We start from the raw sequence: 25,036 nt of genomic DNA on the forward strand, positions 1-25,036 counted from the left end.
ATTTTATTTTATTTTATTTTATTTTATTTTACTTTAAATTACATTATATTATATTATATTATATTATATTATTTTATTTTTACTTTATTTTATTTTACTTTACTTTGGATGCGATGCAAAAAGGGGAATTAATTACAAATGAAGCTATTACAAATGAATACTATTTTGTATGTGGTAGTGAACCCTTAAAAGATGGAGTCTTCAGAAGGTATCCATGTTTTGCATTTCCTTATATAAGTCATATTTATGCAAGGATGGAAGGTTCTTAAGGAAAACACAGTCTTTGATGAAAGTTTTGATGATCAGTGATTTTTTTTTCTTTTTGGCTTCAAAGTTGTCTATTTCATCTCTTAATTTTCTCTCAATGAGTGTAACTATATATATATTTTTTTTCAGAAGTACCTATTTGATGTGAGACTACAATATTAGGACAATATCAAAAATAGTTAAGAGAAGAATACTTAAAAATAATAGGAATAACATAAAACCTCAAGGAAAGGAGACATCACACACAAACATAGATTTATATATATTCAGAAGATGACATAATTCTATCATTATCCATAAAATCCAATATAATTTATTAAAACATAGGAGGCCAATGGGCTATATTTTTATGTGTTAAAACTGTATCAGGATGAATAGAGGGTAAGTAGTTCTTAGTACTCCTGAATCACCCTTCCATAATGCCTGTCATGCAAACCTAGAGGCATTTTTAGAAATTAACCTAGTATCCTAAAATATTTTTAATATTTTAAAATTTTAATATTTTCTTTGTACAAGATTTGTAAAGTATGAAGTGCTATCCATTTAATGCACAACAGTCTTAAGAAGGAGGTTCAACAGTCTTTATTTCCCACAATTTACTGAAGAAGGTACTGAAATTTAGGGTAAGTAATACTTTTAAGGTCACAAAACAAGCAGCCAAACCATAAGTTATGTTTTGCAGACCTCTTACCTCCAAGTAGCCTGGTGAGTGGGTTTCTTTTCTGTGTATGTTTTCATGAAGGTTTGGTTATCAACACTGCCTTTTCTGTTGGATTTCTCTAGGTCTTATAGCACTTTAGAAACATAAACCCAACCATCAGTTGCCTGAGATGTGACCACTTCTCACTGCTGGTGTCTGGGGAACAGGAAGATGGCAGAAAGTAGGATTCAGAAACCTTGCCTGAGCCTGGTGCTCCACATGAGTTGTTGCATCAGTTTCTCTCCGCCTCTTGCAGAGGACATGCTCAATGAGCTAAAGCAGAGTAGCAGACAAAAAAGTGACAGCAGGCATTGTGGAGAGGCCATGGAGTGTCCTGGGAACCAATGTGAAGTATGAGTTGCACTGGAGAAACCCACATGGAAAGCCTCAGGAACCAAAGGCAGCTGAGCTTGGCATATGGTGTCCCCACCTCCATAAGGGTAGATGTCTTCAGTACACTGGGGCTGGACTCCCCTGTTTTCCTTTCTCTTGACCACTCTCCCCCTTCTCCGCTTCCTTCATTTACAAAGGCATCCACTATTTGCATCTTTGTGGCCCTCCTTAGACATCCTTGGGATCTTCTTCCATCTCTTCTCTTATCGCCTTTTTCTTTACTAAATATTCCTGGCCCAAGCCCCACTCCTTCTGCCCTCCACTTCCATGGGCTACTTAAACTCCTATCCAGTGAAACAAGAGGTGTAACCCCCCCCTCCTCCACATCCCTCTCTTTCAATAAGCTCAGTGTGATTTGTTTTGGAGAACTTTGTGCAAAGGAGAAAAGTTATGTGTGTGGGTGTTGTTAGTAGTAAATTAAGCATAAAATCTATATTCTGAACCGAAAATTGACTGTTAACTCTGTGTCGGAGGGAGACCACAGTTCTTGTCCTGGAGCAACTTGTGCCTTGGAAATGAAAAACGTCTGGACTGTTATTAGATCTTAGGCCACTGCGGGAGTTTTATAAAGCACTCTGCTCCATCCAGATTTCTCACTTGGCATTTCTGGGACACAGAGAATCTCTTCTGTCAAGCTACAAATTCATTTAAAATCTGTGCTTTCTCCCTGAAAAATTCTACTACCTAAAAGAGCCAATAACAATATGATAATTAATGATTATCTCTATTATAAGATAGAGCTTTTTCTTTTTTCAGCACTCACCTCAATTAAGGTGACATTCTGAATGCAGTATTTCTGTAGGTCTGTTAATCACAATTCACACATCAAATACAGGGAACTCCCCTCTGCTTTCAACTAATAAATAACACAATCATAAAACTCCAACTCCTGGAGGATACCCTTACTTGAGGCTTTTAGATCACCCAGGTACCTGTTATGTTGTTTTTGAGGGGGAAGAGTCTATCTGAACAGAAATTAAGAAGGAATTAAGAAGATATAAAGAGAATAGGAAGTGAGGAGAAGGAGAACTGTAAGAGAGGGTAAAATCTATTCCAACAATATCTTCTTCTAAAGCTGTTTATGATAAAAAGAGGATTAGGTAGCCTGTATTCCTGCTATATTGAATTAAATCCTAGGCCGCCTTCCTTAGGCCCTCACAGCCCTGAGAACATCAATCCTGTCACGACAAAATAGCCCTTGGGAAAAGGAATCCTCCTGGCAGTGTGCCATCCTGCTCTTATAAACTGTTAACCGTGGTAATGAACCAATCCAAGAGACATATTAATAATGACATGAAGAGACACATTTATTGTTGATTGTTGAGATGGTGGCAGATTTATTGTGAGCTTGCCAGGAGGGAGGGCTTGGCCCAGCAATGGTGCAATTAAAAACAAATTGAATACAGGGACAAAGAATCAATAATCTAACAGGGCAACTTTTAGTTTGCAAAATACAAATATAAATTAATTGACCTGAACACAGTTGCTAACTGGTCATTAATGTCTGCTTGCTGGCCAATCAGAAGACATCGCCCATCCCATTATGTTTATTGCATCAAGCTGGGTGCACACACTTTCAGCTCTGTCTGCCAGGGCTGCCCTCTGAGGCATCTTGTTTAAAGGTGATTTCCAACTCCACCAGAAGAAAGTGGTTATATCAGATCTTTCCCCTTGAGCTCTGAATTCTGAAATTTAAAAAAAAATGTTTCACTAAGAACTCTATTCAATAGGAATATTTTCAGTGCCTACAGTGGACATCAATCCACCCTAAGCACAGGAAGACAAAGGTAACAAATCCAAGGTGGATGCTGCTTTTTGTGATATGGTCTCTAATAACCTCCAAGATAGGATATTTTGCCTTTATTTTTATGGATTAGAAACATTTAATATAAATGTGGTAACTGGTCATGCCAATTCAGATTGTGATCCTTAAACTGGACCCATATAAAAAAAATATGATGCTAACTCTGGCCCTTGTCTTCAAGGAAATTATAATCTGGAGGTAGAAAAGAGTGAAATCCACCAATAGCTGAAATATAAAATAAAAAGTTTCAGTTATCCTAAGAGAGTGTAGGTAAAATGGTATTAGAATTCCAAAGAAAGCCTTTGGCTTTGGATATTTAACAAATCTAAAATTGTACTGTCCAATATTATAGCCACTAGCATGTGTGGCTATTTTTAATTAAATTAATTATAATTAAATAATACTAAAAAATTGGTTCATCGGTCCTACTAGCCACATCTCAAGTTCTCAATAGTCACCTATGGCTAATGGCTACCATGTTGGACAGTGCAAATATAGAACAATCCCATCATCACTGAAAGGGCTATTGGGCAGGTAAGAGATTTATGGGACAGTGCTGCTTGAAAGGGTCTGCAGAATTTGGAATCTCAGAGAAAAGAACATTCAAGACAGATGGTGTGAGAAATTGAAAAGAAGGCAGAGCACTGTGGGTAGGGATTTTACAAAGACAAGTTTGCCTACATTGTGTGTAGGATACACAAATGGAATAACAGAAAGCAAGAGTGGAAAGTAGGCTTGGCTTTTAATTGTTTAGCAGTTGGAAAAGCGATCTAAGAGGGTTTGACTTTATCATCAATAGGGAGTCATTACAATCATAAGGAGGGGGGAGTGACATGATCAGATGTGTGCATCAGGAATATTTAGACAATGGTGTTAAATTCAATTAAGAGGTGACAGAGACAGGATTGTGTAGCAATTACGATGTGACTAAAAAGTGGCTTGGAAGTAAGATTTTGCACTTTGATGGAACAGAAAGGAAGACAATAACTTTATTGGACATATCTGCTTTGATAGAGAAGAAAAAGAAAGAGCAGGGTCAAGGTTTATGCAAAAGTTTTGTACAAGGATGGTGTGTCTATGAATAGGAATATGAACTAAAAGAGGAAGAACAAGATTTTGAGCAAAGAAGGTTAAGTACAACATGGGGCATCCAAAAATGTCTATGGATGCCCAATTTGAAGAGTTCAGGGAAAAATCAGAAATTAGAGGATAGAATTATGGAAGCAATTCACAACCAGAAATATTGATTTAGCAGGATGATATAAACCCGATATTAACTTTGAGAAGGATGTTGTAATTACTAAGATAACTAGAATGATAGAAAAAGATTTAAGGAAGAGAGACCCTAATTCTAGAGATATTAGACTGAAATCCTTTAACCAGAAATAACCTGGCAAGGAAAGCATGTGTATTGTAAATGAATTGCTGTGGCAGTCTGGCCTGCCTATATAAAAGGGACGGAATTGAGAGGAAGTTCCAAGTGGGGGTTTAGTGTGGGCTCTCCCTACAGACTGGACACAGTGAAATCACAGGTCTTATCAGCTGGTGATCCAAGGCAAGTGCCTTAGCCTTCTGGACTATTTCCTTATTCAGAAAAGTAGGAAAATATATCCCACCTTCTGGGCTTAACTGGAAAATAGAATTGGACTATGTCTGTAAAATGACTGCCATACTAGGTACTCAGTGCATGATAGCCATGATTTATGATTATTTAAAAAAAATCCTGTTTTACTTCACTACTATTACTTTTCAATTTCTATACCTATGGAGGAGAATTATTAGTGAGTAAATAGTCAAAGGCTTTTTGGTATCTTTATGAGAAGCCAAACTAGGATACGTACAGAGGATAGTTATTTTTGCCAAGACACTGTTGTGTGAGATAAAACTTGTTAACTAGGGATCCAACTCCAGGTTTCAGAACACAAGTCAGTCTCTCCAAATATGTGTATGCACACTACATATAGGAAAATATCAGTATTCTGAATTTACATATTACTCTGTCTCTAAGCTATGACTAATCTTGTGGGTGGTGAAGTTTGAAATCTTATGTAGGATCCTGACTATATGAGAGCCATGATGAACTTTAATCTATTAGAATTTATGAACATTTAGTAATTTATCTTCTTCTAAAGTGTGATTGCTTCCTCTGCTCACAACAGTAAAGATCCTCTTGTATTTACTCGAGCTATTGACAGACTAGCTTCTTAGGAAATGAGCTGAGCTCACCATGAAAATTGAGTAGAACATAACAGGCATTTCATTTTCTTCCCCATCTCCACATTAGTGATGATTTTGAGAACAAACTTTATGACTGTTCCGTTTCTTTAATTCATTTATTATATTACTATTACTACTATTATTATTTTAGATAAAGAGCATGAGTGGGGAGAGGGGAAAAGGGGAAACGGAAAGAGAATCTTAAGCAAGTTCCATGCTCAGTGTGGATCACAACTTGGGACTAAATCCCACGACTGTGAGATCATGACCTGAGCCTAAATCAAGAGTCAGGAGCTCAACTGACTAAGCCAACTTGGTACCCCCTATTTCTTTAATTCTATTGAAAATAAGGCAGATGACAGCTCCAGGCCCTGGCACTTCTCTTTCTGACTACTATATACATCACTAGGTGCCAGGATTGGTAGCACCGTCTTAGATCATGTGTCTGTGCCTCAGTACAAGCCCACACATTTTAAAAGCCAGAACTCTCAAATGAAAATGTTGCCCCCTTGGCAGACAGGGTCATACCATCTCCAGCCCTGACAAAGTGTTCATCCAGTGTCTAATTTTGCTCAGGTCTCATTCACCATGGAAAATCCAACTCTTCCTATTCCTAGAACTCAAAGATTTTAAGCATTACAGGAGAAATTGAGCATATACTCCCCCTCCCAGCCTTTTCTAGAGGGAGGCTAAACCTACATATTTTTTAAACATTTGTTTATTTATGAGAAAGAGAGCACACACATATGAGCAGGGGAGGGGCAGAGAGAGAGAGAGAGAGAGAGAGAGGGAGGCACAGATTCTGAAGCAGGCTCTGTGGTGTCAGCACAGAGCCCGGCATTGGGCTCAATCTCATGAACTGTGAGATCATAACCTGAGCCAAAATCAAGAGTAGGATGTTTAACCCACAGAGCCAACCAGGTGTCTTGGCTGAACCTATATATTTAATGGAGGGTGGGACGGAATTCGACAGGCCAAAAAATAGCCATGAAGTCTGTGAAAACTGTGTGTACATGTATGTGTGACCATGAGTGGCTGTGTGTGTGTGTGCGTGTGCTGTGTGTGTTGTGTGTGTGATGATCTTAGCTTCTAAGCAGAGCAGAACAAAGTCCCATATTTCTCCTCACAATGACAGGAGTAGAAACTTGATAAAAGGAGGTATGTTCTTTGTTACAAAACGTGTTTTGGACTGTGTTGTAGCCAACTACACATGATGTCACAAGAGGTGTAGCAACCTGGGAGACTAGGTGGAGTGAACATCAATCCAGCTCCAGCTACATGGCTGACAAAGTCAGATAACAGTTGAGTAACACAGTCTGAAGAAAGGGATAGAATCTTTGAATGGAGAGTGAGAGCATGGGCTTCATTCCAACCCTGAGGCAGAAGGAGACCAGGTCAAGTGTGAAGAGAGCCTGCGTGGGAATACCATTCTTGTGAAAGAAGGCTTTTGAGGTACCTTCCTCTATTGTATTCTCGGGGTATTCTGAGGGCAAGAACTTCATTCCTATCCCCTCTAAGTTGTAGTTGCCTTCTTAGTTTATCCAGTCCCTAAACTAATTATGTTAGAATAGGGGTGCCTGCATGGCTCAGTCGGTTAAGCATCCGACTCTTGATTTTGGATCAGGTCATGATCTCACAGCTCTTGGGATCAAGCCTCATGTTGGGGCTCTTCACTGAATGTCTCTCTCTCCCTCCCTTGCTCATACTGTTTGTCTATCCCCACCCCCACATAAGTAAAATAATCCTTAAAGAAAAAAGAATGTTAGCATATATTACACTGTTGGATGTGGGTTATGGCGGCTTACAAATATCAGAGTGGAACAGGGAAGGAGAGGATGTCTTTCTTTTCCGTCCTCTGAGCCACAACCACTGTGGGTGAGCAATGCTCAGAGTCACCACTAAAAATGGTGTGAGCAAGGGGACCTCAAATCTTAAGGTCTCTGAAGAAAATACAAATGAGAAAGAGGATAAGAGCAAACCTTTCTGACTTCCCCATCAATGGGTGAAGGAGGAAAAGCCGAGGAGTAGAGATGCCTGGCTATACAAAAATCCTCCAAAGAAATTACATTAATAAATCCTAAAATATAAAAACTAGAAAGGACTTCCTTACCATTTCTTCAACACTTCCATTTTAAAATAGAGAAAATGAAGCCCAGAGAAAGTCTTCTAACTTATTTTGTACTATGGACTCTTTGGCCTGTGTGTTTTATTTGCACCTGCACATAGAATTTGCAGCTTATAGACCCTTTCTCAGTATCTTATTTTCAAACGCAAAATATAATCTGCATAATATGTAAGATCAAGGTATGCATATGTGTATCTGAATAAAATTAAGTACATTGACTTTTATTATTCACCCAAGGATAACAAGCCAGGAAGGGAACATCCTAAAAATACAGGCCTGGAAGTCAAGAGCAGTACTCAGGCTGGGGAGTGAGTTTTCTGATGCACAATCTTGTTCTTTCCTACTTTTCCACCCTGACTCTGTGAAGAACAAGTGTGATTATAATTTAAAATAGAGACTGAATAAATTAAATTTATTTCAGGTTGACTGGCTGCTTTTCTTTAGGCCCAAAATTACACATGTTAATTGAAATGACTGTAATATTTGGGAGAAGAGGAGAAAATAGCAGAAGAAAAGAGGTTGGTTACAAAGGAAAATCTGAAAATAGGTTGCTCCTTGGCACAACTGTGACTTGCAGGGTCTGCTTCCCCTGCCTGCTGCACATGCTCCCCCAGAGCCCTGCCCCACATCTGCTCCCCGGCCTCAGACTCAGCCTTGCCACTCCACACCAGCAAGTCTCCTTGGTATCCACTCTTCTTAGCAGTACTTTAGAACTTTTTATATTTCTCTCACTAATAGTGACATTTACCTGTCCTTTTATTTAGCTATGAATTAGCAGTCTGGTGTGTGAACATACTGGATCTAGAATCACATCATCTGGCATTTTTTATTAAGTGATGCTTTGCCACTTACTGACCAGGGTAACTTGGACAAATGACTTCAACTCTGAATCCCAATTTCTTTTCTTGGAATATGGTAATTTTCTGTTTTGTCTCCCAGGGCTTTTGTGAAGAATTAATCAAAAGATTATGTAAGTAACATGCTTTTTTACTCTATTTTGATAGCTGTTTTCCAGACACAAATCTAGTGAAGAGAATTTAAAGCATTTAGTAGGTGCCATCATCTTTGGGCAGTTTTAACCTCTCTAAGCCTCAGCTTCCTTATTTTTAAAATGTAAATCTGATGTAGACTTTGTAAGGTTGGTGTGAGGATCAACTGAGCTAAGGTTTATGCTTAATGTACCCAATTCAGAAGTTGGCTGGTACTCAGCAGAATCTAGGACTGGACTGGTTCGCAAATCAGACTTCTCCAAACTCAACATTGGGTACCAACCAGTCTCACCTGAATTGACTCCAGGCTCAAAGACTCAAAGTGTTTTGCAGACACAAAAATTGCATGATGTTGCTGTGGAGTCTCAGATGTGAGAAATTCACATAGTTCGGCATTTCTTGCAATTTGCATAAAATTAGGCTGAGCAAGAGGAGTTTGTTCCATGCAAAGAAATACCTGGTAGTAAACAGATTTCTGAACTAGCCAAGAAAGCAGACAGAAAATGTCAACATCCAGGGAGCAAAGAGCCAGCACATCTTCCTGCCGATCCATCCTGGACAAAGACTATGACCATGGTGACACCAGATATCCACAGAATTTCAGAGTGCTGAAGACTTCATGACAATTAGAATCACAATTAGATACTGGATTCTCAGAGGGGCCAGAGTTTTCAGTACTTACATAGGATAAAGAGGTAACATTTAAAACGTGTATCCCTGGAGTGATGAGCTACTAGTAAATTAATTATCTTCTTCTTTGCTTCACTCAGCATCTCTATACCATTTGTTGTAGCTTTGGCATCCCACCCCCACTGCTAATTTTCTTCTTGAGCTTTGTCCTCAATTTCTGATGATACAATGTAATATCAGTAGCAGGGAAAAAAGGGGGGTATGTGGAAAGAAAGGATAACTGAAAAATTCCCATGGATTTAAATTAGAGAAATAACCTCAGACATGGCTGGCAGTGGGGATGCTGGAGCATGCTGGAGAAACATTGATCTTGGAATCATATGGCCATGGTTCAAGACCCAGCTCTGCTACTTACTCACAGGAGACCCTGGCTACTCTCTTAACCTCCATGAACTGCAGTTATTTAATTTGCAAAATGAGGAGAACAGTCACTGCACTTCAGCCTCCCAGGGCTTGTTGTAAGGGTCAAGTGAGACAAAGATTGTGACCAGTGCTGTAAAGTGCTAAATAAATGCATGTTATCCCTGGTATATCTCTTAGCTTGTCACACTGAAGACCCTTATCCCTCCAGGGAACTGTTCCCAATTACTGTCCATTCCAAGTTATCTGGACAGTGTCTGGCTCATTCCCCACCCCGATCTGCTTGCAAGGGGCTTTATGATCACTGCCTTCAGATGCCATTTCATTAGCTGTATCAATCTGTTCTTCCATTCATTTTACAAACATTTGCCGAATGCCTAGTATGCCTCTGACAGTGTACTATGTGCTGGGGTTGGATATAAATAAATTATGGTCTCTGCTGCTCTGTAGGAATAGTTAATTTCAGAAATCTTACCTACTGTCATGTTAATAGGTTCATAATGGATCTCAAATATACCTTTTCTGATCCTGAGTTACACCTTAGTTCTATAGCACATGTTTAATATTTGTGCTTTCCTTGTCCCTAAACCTAGCAAGACTAATGCTTTCCTACCCTAAAGGCCCAGGATCCTAATTCCATGATTATTAGCCATGCCGTCGATATTTCCCCAAACTCAAAAATGGAAACGATATCCTTTTAATTCTTCCTCTTTTAAGGCATTAAGATTAATCCTCTCAATTTCCCTTGAACAATATCTTGAACCTTCTCCATTTCCACAGGTAGACATACAACCCACCCACATCACACATTTGGGTGACAGGAGTAACCTCCTCCCAATACTTCTGCTTCTCTCCACTTCACTCCATCCCCAACAGAGCTGCCAGGTTGATTTTCCTACCTGACTAATCTGACTCCACAGCAACACCTCTCTCTTGCTCTGGATTTTCTTAATACCTAAGTATACAGTCTAGGTCACATTATCATACATATTCACATGGTGCTTTTTAAAATTATTCCCTCAGAGGCCAAGACGTGTCATGGGTATCAGTGATAGTATTTTAATGAATGCAGCTCTCTTGAAGAGGACTTGGAAACTAATGCTATCAGGTATGTGGCAAAGGCCACCTTATAAAACAGTAAAGGACAGGCTCTGAGGTTAGTGACAGAGCCTCTCTGAGTTCCTCACTTTGCAGCAACAGGGAGCAGCAAAGCCAGGGCCCCATGGGACTGCTCTCCCTTCTGCTAATGGCACTTGGTTGGCAGAGGTGACGAGATCCTAACATTCTCAAATGGACAGAAGATAAATAAACATCTCTCTCTCTCTCTCTCTCTCTCTCTCTCTCTCTCAACAGACATGTTGCAGCTCGGAAATTTTTCAGTTTTTCTCATTGCAAAATCAATAACCATCAGCAGTTTGAAATTAAAGGCAAGATTAGGCCTCAGTTTTATACATGCCTTATTGTATTCCAAAAGCTTTCTACTCAGTCAGATAAATCTTCTTTAAGAGGATTAGGAAACTTTCATTATCTTTATCTAACCTGAACTAACACTAAGTCTGAAAAATTAATCTATAGACTGGACAAAAGCCGATAGCTGCTGGGAAGAAGGAGGACTCTTGGACTTCTTTCTAATTGAGCAGTGGGGTCTCTGCTTCCTCCCACTAGAAATTCAACTGGTCTCCAAAGAAAGAACAAGTCACCCATTGCTAACCAAGACAGAAGAGAATGCAGCTCTGTGAGTGCCTTCTTTTTACCTCTCAGTAAATGTAAAGGTCCATCTGCTAAGTGTTCAAGGGAAGGTTGTCTCCTCCCACCTCCACCCACCCTGATCTTTTGCATTGGATTTCACACCTCAGTTGCCCAGAGTTATAAGAGTCACTTGGTCTGCAATGTGGAGACTGTGAGGAATTGACCTCTGAAACTGCAGTCACTCCATGGCTCTGCTCTCACCTCTTCTTGGACTCTTTCTGACCCAAACCTATGAAGCCCACAGGGAAACACCACTGGGTTCCATATCCAGCCCAACGAATTGCTCCAAGGGCCTTATGAAGCACACTATCCCTGAAGCTCTCCATCACTAGCACTTTATGGCCTGTATTGACTTTGACATGCTTACACAATCTGTCTTATTTCCTGAAAAGTGATAGCCTTGTTCTGTTTGAGTCTGTTTCTGTACAGTGCCTGACAGTTCTTTTTTATTTCAGTGCTGCATTTCCTGAATTTGAAGATAACTTTGCTGTCAAGGCCACGAAGGTGCCATGGAGGCGTCACTTCCAAAGCTGAGAATTTCAGCTCCTCTGGAACTAAGCCCAGGTGGCAGGCGGGGTAGTGAGAACTCACACCCCCTTGTTTTCTGCACCCCCAGAAACTTTCAACAGACATTCCAGCTCATCTCAGATAACTGATCTCACCAAGTGCCTCCACCATCCTCTGAGAAGAAGCATCAGACATGACAGCTGCCTTTATCTCCAGATGGCAGGCCGTCTTGTAGTTCCAAAGCAGTGATCATCACCAAGCCATACCCCTGGGTGGGACATGAGTGGAGAATGGAAACAGCAGAGTGTACAGACATCTGTGGTATGCAGACCAACGTGGGTGTCTGAAAGCACTTGGGGATGAGACAAGGGCTTAGAGGCTGAACTGAGGCTGGGCTTCAAGCAATATGGCAGCACCCAGGGCCTGGTGGAAAAGAAAGCTGCAGCAGAATGATTTCTGATCCAGCACATGCCATTACAAATGTCCCAAGAACCAGAGACCTGGATGTTAAGCTAGCAAAGAGCTGTTTTAGCCAAAAGAAAGAATGGCCACCCTGATTTTTACAAGTGAATGAAGTGTGAAAAGACACTAACCCCTATTCAAACTCTCCATGAAACCAACTGATGTGAGTAAAGTATTTTTTTTTTTAGTAAAGTAGGGGTGAAAACATCCACATTATCTAAGCCAGGATGTAGCAAACATTTCATAAACTGAAAATAATTCGTCAAATATACTATAGATGGGAATTGATAAAAGGCACTTTTTAAAGCCTGAATCACACACAGGGACTCTTTCTGATATTTCAGTGTACAGCTCCAAGAGGTAAGTATAGGAGACTCTGAGAAAGGTCCACCCAAGTCTCTCATTTGGTGGAGGAAGGCTGTGTCACTGGGGGATGGCCAGTAGTATCCTTAGTACTTCATTGTTACCATGAGTCAACACCTGAGATAAATTACTTTACATAGAAATGGTGGGGCAGAGGGGTGATGTTAGTTGGGGGTAGTTCAAAATAAGTTAATTTATATTGCTTCCTTGTTTTAAAATGGCTCCCAAATTCTCATAGCTGCTATTTGAATGTGCTTTTAATTCCTAATATTTAATAGTCAATATCTGGGATTCTGACATTTCTTCAGCCTTAGTTTGTTTTCCTACAATGTGAAATTCTAATGAAAACTATTGTACAATATGTTTGGGTATCCCGACACAGATTTCTAAAGAGAGAATGAGAGGAGATGTTAAGGAAAACCTCCCCTTTTTAAAAACTATATGGATGTATTTCTGACATAGACCTGGAGATAGCATTTTGACTAGTATCCCTCTTAATATACACTCCATTGTGAGGCTAACGGGATGCACAGACCCAGCCACCATGCTGGGTTGGACTCGAATGCAGAATCCAGAACCCCTTCTGGAATATGCACACCCAACAACCATGCAAAACTAGTCACAAGTCATATAACATCAAATCAGTGTTAACCTTTTATTATGAAATAATCCTGTGAAAGATAATTAAAAGGCACAGAGAGTAATACCACCTCTATTTTTTAATGTTTCTTGCCCTACTTTAGAGTGCTAAGTAACTTAAGAAAGCTCAACAAGCACATGCCAAACAACTTATTAACAAGAACAGAAGGACCAAAGGTACAATTGAGAGACTGTGAAGATATGCAGTACTTAGTCAAGAATTCAGCAGATGGGAAGGAATCCAGAACATACACTCAGTCTCTGGGTTCCACAGAGGAAAATGTTTCTCATGTCTTCACACCAGAATAGAAGCAAAGACTGAGATAATGTTTCCCTTCCATCATCGACAGGTCCACCAAGCCCCAAATCCAGCTGTAACTCACCTTGCACTATGAGGTGGACCCGGGAAGTTTTCGGGTGGTTGTCTGTTTGCACAGAGCAGGTGTAAGGGCCCTCGTCATACACATCCACGTTCTGGATCATGATGCTGTATTGGGTTGGTGTGTTGACCAGGATGATCACACGAGGGTCTATGGACCACTTGTCATTCCCAGCATAGAGGATGGTGCTGCGGTTTAGCCAGGCCACCCGGGTGACTCGGTCATCTATGGTACACCTGTGAGGGAGGAGGGTGGGGAGTGGAGATGGAGGACATTGGGGGAGGGGAGGGGAGTAGGAGAGGGAAACATTGAGGAATGGAGGTGGGGAAAGGGAGAAGAGAGTGTTGAGAGGCTGTGTCATAAATGTGATTGCTGTATTCTGAGGAGTAAATGGAACAAAATAGCCCCATGCTAAAAGGAAACAATCAATTATTGATGAAACTTCCTAAGTATAGGGTAACAGTGGCCTGAATTATCCTGAAGAACTGATGATACAAAATCATTTCTATTTGACTTAGGAGCATATTATGTGAAGATCTTTGCCAGATATTTGCTTTCCATCTTATTTTTCCCCCCAGGCTTATATGAAAATTAGTTTATATTTCTTGAGCACATTTACCACCTTGTGGGAGACATGGCCCAGGGGCATAGGGGCAAGAAAGTGGATCAGTATTTCAAATAGGTCACAGATAATCTACAAAGCAAATACCTAACTTGTTAGTCAAAAATTGGACATATTTACCACCAGCCCTCCCTGGTATTGATAATCTCCTTTTACCCCTAAACTACCCAAATCCTGCAAATTATAATTTATAACATGGATTGATAAAATTCACCTTAGAAAGCCATCAATTTTTAGAAGTCCTGGCTGCCTCTGAAGATGTCAGCAGAGGTAAGAAGAAAGTGATCAGAGTTCCCCTTCCCTCCTATTGCCACCCCCTACCCACCCCCAGCCCAGAGAACAAAGTGGCTGATGTCACATGGGTTATCATTATGGTAAAAAGCTAATCTCAAAAAAAAAAAAAAAAAAAGCTAACCTCTATCTCCTCAACCTCGCACATACTCAACAATTGGAAACTGTGAATGTAAGTGGAATTTGTTGTTTGGTATGAATGACTTGCAGGCTATTAGGTTTAATGAAGAAATAAATATGCCTGCTGGTCAGAAGGAAAATTAGCATATGTTCCCCAGGATTTTACAATCCATTGAAAGAAAATGGAAGAGAATCCCTTGTAAATGTGGGCTTGCAAAGAAGGGTGTGTTTCAAGGGCCCCAGGTATATGCCCACCTGCCACTCACCCCTCTAGTCTAAACCTGAGTTGCGGTATCTGGGCAAATAGTGAGGTCCAGTTATAGCTGTGCTATTCCCATAAGATGTCCCAGCAAACAGGTCTGAGGCCCATCTTCTGGGCACAAGGAATATCAATCCAGCACCTCCAGATGAGAAGACAAAACAAACAAACAAACAAAAAAAAAACCACTGCCTCATCTCACCAAATCTGATCCCATTTTGACTGAAAGCAGAGATCTTTCTACAAAGCTCAGGAGACGAGAACACCAAAGACACTGACAATGGAAGAGAGAGCATGAACTTTTGGACATGCTGTTTTCCCTCAGCAAAATGGCCAGCCAGACACAGCCTGAATGGCCATGGGAGCAGAATAATACTGGAGCACTAAAATGACAGCTTCTGTTGAAAGGGGAAAATGCTCTGTCTAGCAAAGTACTCTCCCTGGTTGGTAGGACACATAGAAATAATACTAGCTTCCAATCACAGAAGTCTTTGTATGTACAGGTCACCTGTCATTCAGCAGGTTCCGGCAGCTTTGAGTTAGGGGTGGGGTGATAATTAGATGCTTTCACAGGACGGCAGGAAGAAGGCTTTCTCTTCTAAATTTTCTTTATTTGCTGTTTTTCAAACTACAAAAATAAAATAACCATATTTAAATGTGTGAAAAAATGAGGTCCTTAATTTGGTAACACTCTTGTCACCTCTCCTTCTACATCTCACTTTTTACATACACATATTCACATAAATAAAGACTGTGTTGATTTATTTACCTGAAATAGAATTATACTCTAATATTCCTATGAAGCTTTTTTTTTTTTTGGAACTTTATCACAGGTATCCCTTAACACCAGTAGTTATAGATCTATTTTTGTATTTTTTTTTTGAGAGACAGAAAGCACGAGTGGGGGAGAGGGGAAGAGGGAAAGGGAAAGAGAATCTCAAGCAAGCTCCATGCTCAGGATGAAGCCAGACACGGGGCACAATCCCACAGCCCTGGGATCATGAGCTGAGCCACAATCAAGAATCAGATGCTCAGCTGACAGCCATCCAGGTGCCCCTACTTTTGTAATTGTTTCTAAGTAAGTCTAAGATCAGCAAGATGAGTTTTGGAGGCTCAACCGCATTTAAAATTAGATAGTAATAATTCAAGTATCATTGAGTGACTCTTTGCCACCTTCACAGGTGTGTCATAGTAATAAAAAAAAAATTGAATGTATGCAGTTTCCTTCATATCCTGGGACCCTAGCTTCAATCTGCAGTTTTGTCCTTCTGCAGCAACTTTCCATTTCCCTAATGCAAACTAAAAAGCTCTTAATGGACCTTGCACTCTACCCTTTCAAAAGCATTTCTTTGGGGGAAAAAAAGAACAAAAAAGATAAACACATTCATTCACTTTCAGTTGAAAATGATTGATGAAGTTTCCTGTGCAAGCTTTCTTTATAACAGCTGTGTTTTCATAAATACCAAATTTCTATTTGAATAACTTCTAACAATGAAGTTCTAATTGTTCAGTGCCAGGAACTGTCAAGCCTGGAAGTGGATGGTAAACTGGGACAGAGTAAAGGGAGTCACATTCTAGTCCCCAGAACCACACAAACCCAAGTGACAAAGTGCAAACAAATATTCTTGCTTTTATTTTGGTCAATTATGTAACCTCTCAAAAATGTTAATTGATATATATATTTAACTTTTTAAATTTATTTTTGAGAGGGCACAAGTCAGGGAGGGACAGAGAGAGAGGGACAGAGGATCTAAACTGGGCTCAGCTCTGACAGCAGCAAGCACAATGTGGTGCTTGAACTCATGAACCACGAGATCATGACCTGAGTAGAAGTTGAACGCTGAACCAACTGAGCCACCCAGATGCCCCTAAGTCATATAATTTTTAAAATTTAAGTTAAAAGGATGCACTTCTGGCCTGTGGGGAATATTCACAATTTTAAAATTAAAATGTCACAACATTCCTTTATATATGTATCTATATCTATATCTATATACACACACATATTTTCAATAAAATTTAAATGCAATACTGATTTGATTATCTAGTTTCAAAATCATGAAAAAGTTCTTTATTAGTCATAAAATGTGAATTGTTCCTTTTTAAAACTTGAACTTGTGTTTCCAATATATGTCTTCTGCAGGATTTTGTCTTGATGTAACCTTTCATACTTAAAACCTTTTATTGATCAGCTACCATATTTATTTGCAAATATACAGAGAGAGATGGAAATTGAAATTTCTTATATGTTCTATAATCATAAAGCTCTGAGTAATGCTATTTTCTTTTAAAATTAGTTATTACAAGGACAGTATTGATAAAACAACATAAATATATTGTTCATCTTATTAAGTAATAATTAAACATAAAAAGTAAACTTTTGCTGGATATATAGTACTTAATGGGGTAGATGAGGTTTTTTAAAATTACTTTGAGGGGTGCATGGGTGGCTCAGTAGGTAGAGTGTCTGACTCTTGATTTCAACTCAGGTCATGGTTCCATGGTTAGTGAGTTTGAGCCCCTAATTAGGCTCCATGCTATCAGCCCAGAGTCTGCTTGGGATACTCTCTCTCCCTCTCCCTTTGCTCCTCCCTGCTCGCATGTTCTCTCTCTCTCTTTCTCAAAATAAATAAACTGAAACAAAATAAATAAAAATAAAATCATACCTTGAATAAATAACCTTAGTGCTAGAATAAGATAGAGCTCAGGACTGATTCAATTTCTATTTTTGTTTGAGAGAAACCTAGTTCACATAAGCGAGGGAAAATCTTGTATAGCAGTGCCACTCAATTCTTTGAACCTCTTCCAAGATATGTGCCAAAAATCACATAGAAATATAGCTTCAAAAATTATTTTAATGATCTCACAGCTGACAATTCAATTAGTTCCTCCTTCAGCTCTTTTTAAAGCAATGAATTGAAAAATACCTGACTTGCAAAGGGCTTTGTAACTCAGTATTAAATTCATTCAATTTCACAATATCTGGACAGTATATTGTTAACATTTTACCAGGCTTTATCAAATGACTTTTAAGGTGTATTTCTCTTTTACTTAGAAGGACCTTGTTTAACCCAATACACCCAGAAAGGTGGGTAAAATTGAATACTGTTTATTTTAATATGCCAAATCACATTGTTCTCTACCAGAAAATGTCTCTTTCTCTAATTACAAGATAGAGAAGATATGTGCTTTGCTATTATGTCTTTGTCATTTCCCTTCATTACATCTATGCTTTACTTTGGTGGGATTCTCCTTCAAGAGTGATTTTTTTTTTTTTTTGTAATAGTTGGATGATGGCGACAAATAAAGGTAAATTATTTGCTGGACAATTTATAAAAATGGGAACAGTCAAAAGGATCACTAGAATTACAATTCAATCTCAGTGCCTTTCTTAGGCAGATTGATTTAGGAAATCTGAGATCTTGAATGTATCCTCTTAAGTGCATGGAACCAGTACAAATTACCAGGAGTCTTGCAGGGACTGACTTTGAAACAGGTCAGTCCAAATCTATTCTCCATGGGCAAAACAGACTCTCAGTGCCCTGCCACACATACCTTGGGAAGCCTTGTGCACTCCTTGGGTAGATATACCCCAGACAGATACCCACAGCCCAATTTACCTGCTGTCAAACCTGGGTTTCATTAGCAGGCATGGACGGGGGCAAATAGAGTGGAGTAACTGGATAAATCTATCTCTCCGAATGGGGTAGAGACCATTCATTGAGTCTGTACAGTACTAGAACCTAAAGAATGATAAAGTCACTTGTGAGAATGATGATGTTGTTTGAGGGAAAAGAAGGAAACAACAGGGAACAGCAGGAAGAAGAGCTCAGAGAATAACTTTTTAAAAAATGCTTAAGTGTTCTTACAAACCTGGCTCCTTCCTTGATGTTTACGGCTGTGTTGAACTCTCATTTACAGGAAGCACATGGAGGAGAATTTTTTATGTTAAATAAGGGCATCCAAGAGAAAAATCAAGAAACATGAATGATAACTTTCTAATTTCTTGAAAACTCTTATAGGTCTCTAAAATTCTTACCCTTAAGCAAATCTTATCTAGTGGTTCTTCATAAGGTAGAATTCATTACAACTCAATGGTAATGTCTCAAATTACATAGTGCTTATTGGTGCCTAGCACAGTTAAGAACTTTCCATATATTAAATAACCTGATCCTCATAACTACCCTTTGAGACATGCTTTATTATTATCATACTTTACAGATCACAAAACTGAGATGCAGAGAGGTTCAGGACTCTGAACAGCTGGTACAACCAGCGTAGAGAATTTACACCTATTCAGCCTTGTGTAGAATTTCTGCACTTAAGGGCTGTTGGCTTCTCCTCAAAAAGAAAGTGTTTGTGGCTCAAGACTCAAAGTAATAAGACCAGGAGGAGTTCATTGGTATTATCCGGTTTCCCACAAATTTATGGTATTCAGTTTTTAATTTTAGCATTTAATTTTCTCATAAGAGATAAAATAGCTTAGGAGAACAGGAAAGATATTTGGAAATGACTTTTGTACATCGTTAAACCACCTCTAGCTATTTGTGAAGAGTGGAAATACTCAGAAATGGCAAAGAAATGCCAAAAGCTATTGGAGGAAAGGAATTTTGCAGGCAAAGTTGTCATTTTCAATTCCACTAAACATGGGACATGCAGTTAAGATGCAGGGTCATTTTGTTTTGTTTTTAAGGAAGAAGTGCAGATAGAAGAAATCCATGCTTTCAGGCAGTGGTTCTCAAACTTCACTGTGCATCAGATTCACCCTGAGAGCTCTTTAAAACACAGATTGCTGAGCCCAACTCCCAAGTTCTTCTGATTTAGTGTGTTCAAAGTGGGGCTGAGAATATGCATTTTAAAGTTCCCAGGTGAAGCCATTGGTACTGGTCTGAAGACTCCTCTTTGACAACCACTGCCTTTAAGAAATCAGACAAGAGACGAGTTGGAACTCAATCAAAATAAAATCTTCCTGAAAAGTGAAATTAGGTAGCTTTAAGGTTTTTGTTTGTGTTCTTTAGGTCTGCTTTTGTTTTTATATTTTGCCTCTGAAAATACAAAAAAAAAAAAACGTGATTCACATAACAGATATTTAATCAATATCTAAGGTACACTAGACAATATTCCAGGAGCTGAGAACGCTGGCTGGCAAACAGGCAAAGGTCATGATCCTTGAGGCTATGTCCAGTGAGACAAAGAAAGCATATAAGTAAATAAGCATATTAGTTTTGGAGGATGACAAGTGGTGAATGCAAAGCAGGTTAAGGAATGGTGAGTGCCATGGGGACTGGGAGCATATTTGAGACAGAGGGGTTAGTAAATACCACCTGGGACTTGTATATTAGATGCTGAAAGTTTTACAACCTTACATCTGAATGCAGCACAGTGCATGTATAAAAATCATGTGTACTTAAAAATAAAAGTCACATCTCAATTATATACACAGATAGGTGTAGGAGCATCTAGATAACATGGATACCTAGAGCATGACTATTTAATTATTACAAATATTTTGAACCAGTCTCACGAACAGTGCCTCTCTTGTATGGATAACTCTGTAGATGCTAGTATTCAAAAAATTGAAAACTGGCATTTTGAGAAACTAAAGTTTACCAGAAAATGTCTTTATATTTCCACCCTTGTTATTGGGATAATGCCTAAAATACATTGCATGCCTCTCTGCTTTAATAAGTAGACAGTAGTGAATAGAGTGAATAACCTCTAATACAGACTTTTCATTTTAAACTTCCACTCTCTTTGTAATGCAATGTTAATAGAGAAGATCCTGGACTTCTTCATAGAATTACAACACTGGATTTAATTATTTATGCACTTATTTTCTGGGGCTGTAAATACCACATGGATAAGAATCATGTCAGTGGTCTTCATTTTTTAACACCAAACCTCCCACAGCGGATCTGGTATCTATTATAGGTGACCAGTACATATTTATAATGATGGAAAGGTGTAAGGCAATGTTTTTCAAACTGATGTCAAGATACCCTACAAAGATTATAGTGGGGTTCAGTCAGCTGAATATCTGACTTTGGCTCAGGTCATGATCTCCCAGTTCTTGAGTTCAAGCCACGCATCCAGCTCTGTGCTGACAGCTCAGAGCAAGGAGCCTGCTTCATGTTCTGTGTATGTGTGTGTGTGTGTGTGTGTCTCTCTCTCTCTGCCCCTACCCCACTCAGGCTCTGTCTCTCAAAAATTATTAAACATTAAAAAAAGGAAAGACATTAAAAAAGCCCACAAAGATTATAAATAATGATATGTTGCAATGAGAGTAGATCTTGATCTTCTCACCACAACTAAGACAGGCTAATCATGTGATGAGCTGGCAGTGTTAGCTTTTGCTGGGTGGTAGTCATTTGCAATACATAAATTCATCAAATCAGCATGTTGTACACTTCAAACCTAAAAATGTTATATGTCAGTTATATCTCAGTAAAGCTCAAAAAAAAAAGAACCTACATAAGATGAAGTAGATGTCCTTGGAGATATTATGTGTGTGACTCTGTAAGTTATGTACACACACACACACACACACACACACTCACAGCACCCATGGTATTTTTTCTTGTGTATTTTTTTAATCTAGTGTTTTCATTTGTAAAATATTTTTTAAAAATATAATATATACATATTCTGGATGTTTTATGCCTACAATTAGATTTAAATTTTCAGACTCATGTCTATTATTACAATAGCATAAAAGAGTATGTATTCTGTTGTTTCAGACTAATGAAAAAATACAGAGGTGGCCTTAAGGTTCAGCAGTACATTTCTCCCAAGGAACACTGAATGATCCCAGGGTCCACTATAGTAATGAAGGTTCTCAAAAGTTGGAATGAAGCCATGTGGAAAGAGAACTCTGTTGTCATATTGCACAGACCAAAGTTAAAAGTGATGCTCTGGCAGCAGTCAGGACCATATTCACATTGCAACTTGGAAATTAATTTTAATAAAATATCATCTGCTCCATTAAATTAATGTTGTTAATTTTAGTGGTTACCTATGTGTATGATTTAAAACCAGATTTTAGAGTCATGTAAGTCTAAAAAGGTTAAGGGATTTATACCTAGTTTTATGATTTTATGCATAAAATGTTTTTTTAAAATATTGTTGCAACTGGGAAATCCTGAAATCTTGTTTTTGTCCACCCTTGCCCCTGCCTTCAAAAGGGCCTTCTAGAGAGTATTCAATTTAGAAATGCTGATAAAGGCGATAGAGTTGAATGTTAAAGCCCAATATGCATTTTCCTTGAATTTTCTTTTTATAGTTACCTATGATATTAATTTTTTTTGTTTTTGCTTTTGAATGTCTTTGTCCTTTTTCATAAATTGAGTTAATTGAATTTCAGTTAAGAACTTTACATGTATCAAAACATATTAATAATACCAGTTTGAAAAATGAGAGGAAGAAGATCTTGTTTTAGAGAATTCAAAGACCAATAATAAATGAATTTTTTAAAAGAGAGGAGAGGAGGCAAACCAAAATGAAATATTTGCAGCTCAATTCCCAAGGTATTCTAAATTGCACATAGCTGTTCCCCTGGGAAGCTTTAACTACTCAGTTATTTCCTGAGTTACAAATATAGCCAACTCTAGAGCATCAACAAGGACCCTAAATTATGTAAAGGAAATCTTTATGATTCAGATAGTTGAAAATCCAATGAAAGTAATAACTCTGCTAAAGCTAATATTTGCTAATAAGGTATTGGTGGAGAATATATATGAGAGTTTCTGTGGAAGATTTGGTGGGGGGGGGAGGAATAGAGCTACTTAGAGAAGATCCAGTATGGAAATATTTCAGTCCAGCACGAGACTGACTTCAAAGGCTGACAGATACATGACATCTGCAGATTGTTTCTAATTGGAAGATGGTGCCACACTAACAGTGGCTGGATTTGGGGAGTTATATTAAATACACAGAAATACATGTGTCAGTTTGTGTGCATGTGTGTATATAAGTGGGAAGAGGTGTCCTCCAGAGAAGAGGAGAAAACATATACAAATGCATGCAAGATGGGGCTCTTGAGAAAACAGCATTTAAAACCAAACTAAGGAAGGTGTGGGGTCTCCTGAAAATGGTGTCACCTGAAGCAGAAAATCAGCTGCAGGATGATGATGTGTTGTGGTTTCAGCCATGACCGATGATATATGAGTCCATCAGAACAGTGCTCATTGTGTCCTGAAGCAAGCAAAGGGAACTTCCTTCCCCACACAGTGAGGGCTCTACCTGAATGCAGAGAGCAACTTCACACACCTCACCACCCAAGTGAGGCAGTCAGGCAGAAGACAGTTCAGAACAGAGCATCTGATAGGATGAAGGAAAATGAAGGGAGTGATTTCTGTGGAAAGATGGCTGTGCAAAGAGGGGAAATCGCTTACAATCACAAAAGAGGATTAAACTGCATGGCTGTGGGAGGAGAGAGGAGGAGAATTCCTATCATGGTAACAGAAGGTAAAACATAGGGTAGCTAAACATAATTGTGAAAAGAAAGGGTCAGTGGAAAGCTCTATGAGCAAAACAATGAAAGATTGAGCTGGCTTCTTCCCAGACTTCAAGTTATTCTGTAAATTCACAATGTGTTTAAAAATATATTGGTTTCCCAAGGAGACAGGAGCAAGGCCAAAATAAGAGACCAGTGCCTGCCTTCAAGATTCTTATGATCTTAGGTGAATGATAGGATACAAACAACATTAAAAAGATATTCTTCATCTTCATGGATATAATAAAAAGTGTAAATTCACCCATTCATAAATATTTATTAAGTACCTACTAAGTGTCAGACACTCTACTGGTCCCTGTCTCTGCCCTCACGGCATTTTTCAGATGGGGGGAGAAATATTCAATCAACAAATTGTATACTTGTATACTTGCTACAAATTGAACTGGGATGATTTCTGGGACAGTCATATACAGGGGATGGCATGGAAAGCCCTGCTCAGATACACAGTCTACAGATGGGCCTTTTCTGAACAAGTGACAATTAACCTAAGGTTGAAAACTGAGAACACCAGGTCAATGTACTGGCTACAGAGAGCATTTTAGATAGAGGACAGGGCAGATGTGCAGACCTTGAGTAAAAGGTTGACTCAGGTATGGAAGAGAACGGATGCTACAGTGGCCCAAGCAAGGCAGATGGGAAAATTGGTAGATTCCAGGGGGCTGACAGGTATACATCTCTACTTTAAAAAAGTCTGTATGTTACTCTAGCTGTCATGGGGAATCCTTGAAAAGGTTTAGGTGGAGGCATGACATAATCTAAATGATGCTTTTTATAAGGAAATGCTAGTCTTTCATTGAAGAATGAACTGTAGCAGGACAAGAAGCAGAAGGACTATTGTATCCCTGTAGACATGAGAGAAGAGTTATGTGACAACAGGGTCCACAGCCTAAGGAAAGGGTGAGGGGGCCAGAATGAAGAAAGGGAGTGAGGCACGAATGGACAGTGAAGTGTTGACAATATCTGCAGCCAATGCTTCCAAGAATGTTGTCAGCAAAGGTGGAAAGAGAAACGGAGCCCACAAGAGCACAAGGGTCTCCTGAGAGTGTTTTTTTTTTCATTTGATAGTTTGCTTGTTTCTTTTCAGACTAGAAATACTGGAGACTTATTCATTCATTTTATAAATATTTGTTGAACACCTACTGGGTTCTAGGACTGTTCAAACTTTTATATGCCTACAAATTGCTTGTGCCTCTTATGAATTCACAAGGTCTGGGTGGGGCCCAATATTCTGCATTCCTAACAAGTTATGTAATTATGCTGATGTGCTGGGGACCACCCTTTGAGCAGCCCAAATTTAGGTACTAGAGATGCAACTGTGAATAAGACAAGGACCTTCTTACATTCCAATATATAAGTATATACTGATAAGACTCATCTTACTGAATGGGGCAACTGATGATGGAAGGAAGAAAAAGAGGATAGCTCATTGATATTACTGTAAAGGTGAAAAACTATGGATCTAGAATCCATGAAAAAGAAAAGAAAGAAAGAATGGAAATAGGTATGTTTGTGGATCTGGTCATGGGAAATCAAGGAGGTTACTGAATGATGGTTTCTATTTTCTCTGAAGTAAAGGGCAAAATTATC

The 25,036-nt window shown here is 38.9% G+C and overlaps 1 protein-coding gene across 6 annotated transcripts in view; it reads right to left on the bottom strand.

Moving 5' to 3' along the window:
- The window catches only part of OPCML (opioid binding protein/cell adhesion molecule like), a 1,071,462-nt gene that overhangs the window by 203,015 nt on the left and 843,411 nt on the right, over nt 1-25,036 (bottom strand). For all 6 annotated transcript variants that reach the window (XM_023239305.2, XM_023239306.2, XM_019811573.3 and 3 more), the window contains one exon: nt 13,649-13,881. In XM_023239305.2, coding sequence (XP_023095073.1) covers nt 13,649-13,881 — 233 coding nt within the window. The remainder of the gene's footprint in view (nt 1-13,648; nt 13,882-25,036) is intronic.

Source organism: Felis catus, chromosome D1 (genome assembly GCF_018350175.1).
Source record: "Felis catus isolate Fca126 chromosome D1, F.catus_Fca126_mat1.0, whole genome shotgun sequence".
NCBI lineage: Eukaryota > Metazoa > Chordata > Mammalia > Carnivora > Felidae > Felis > Felis catus.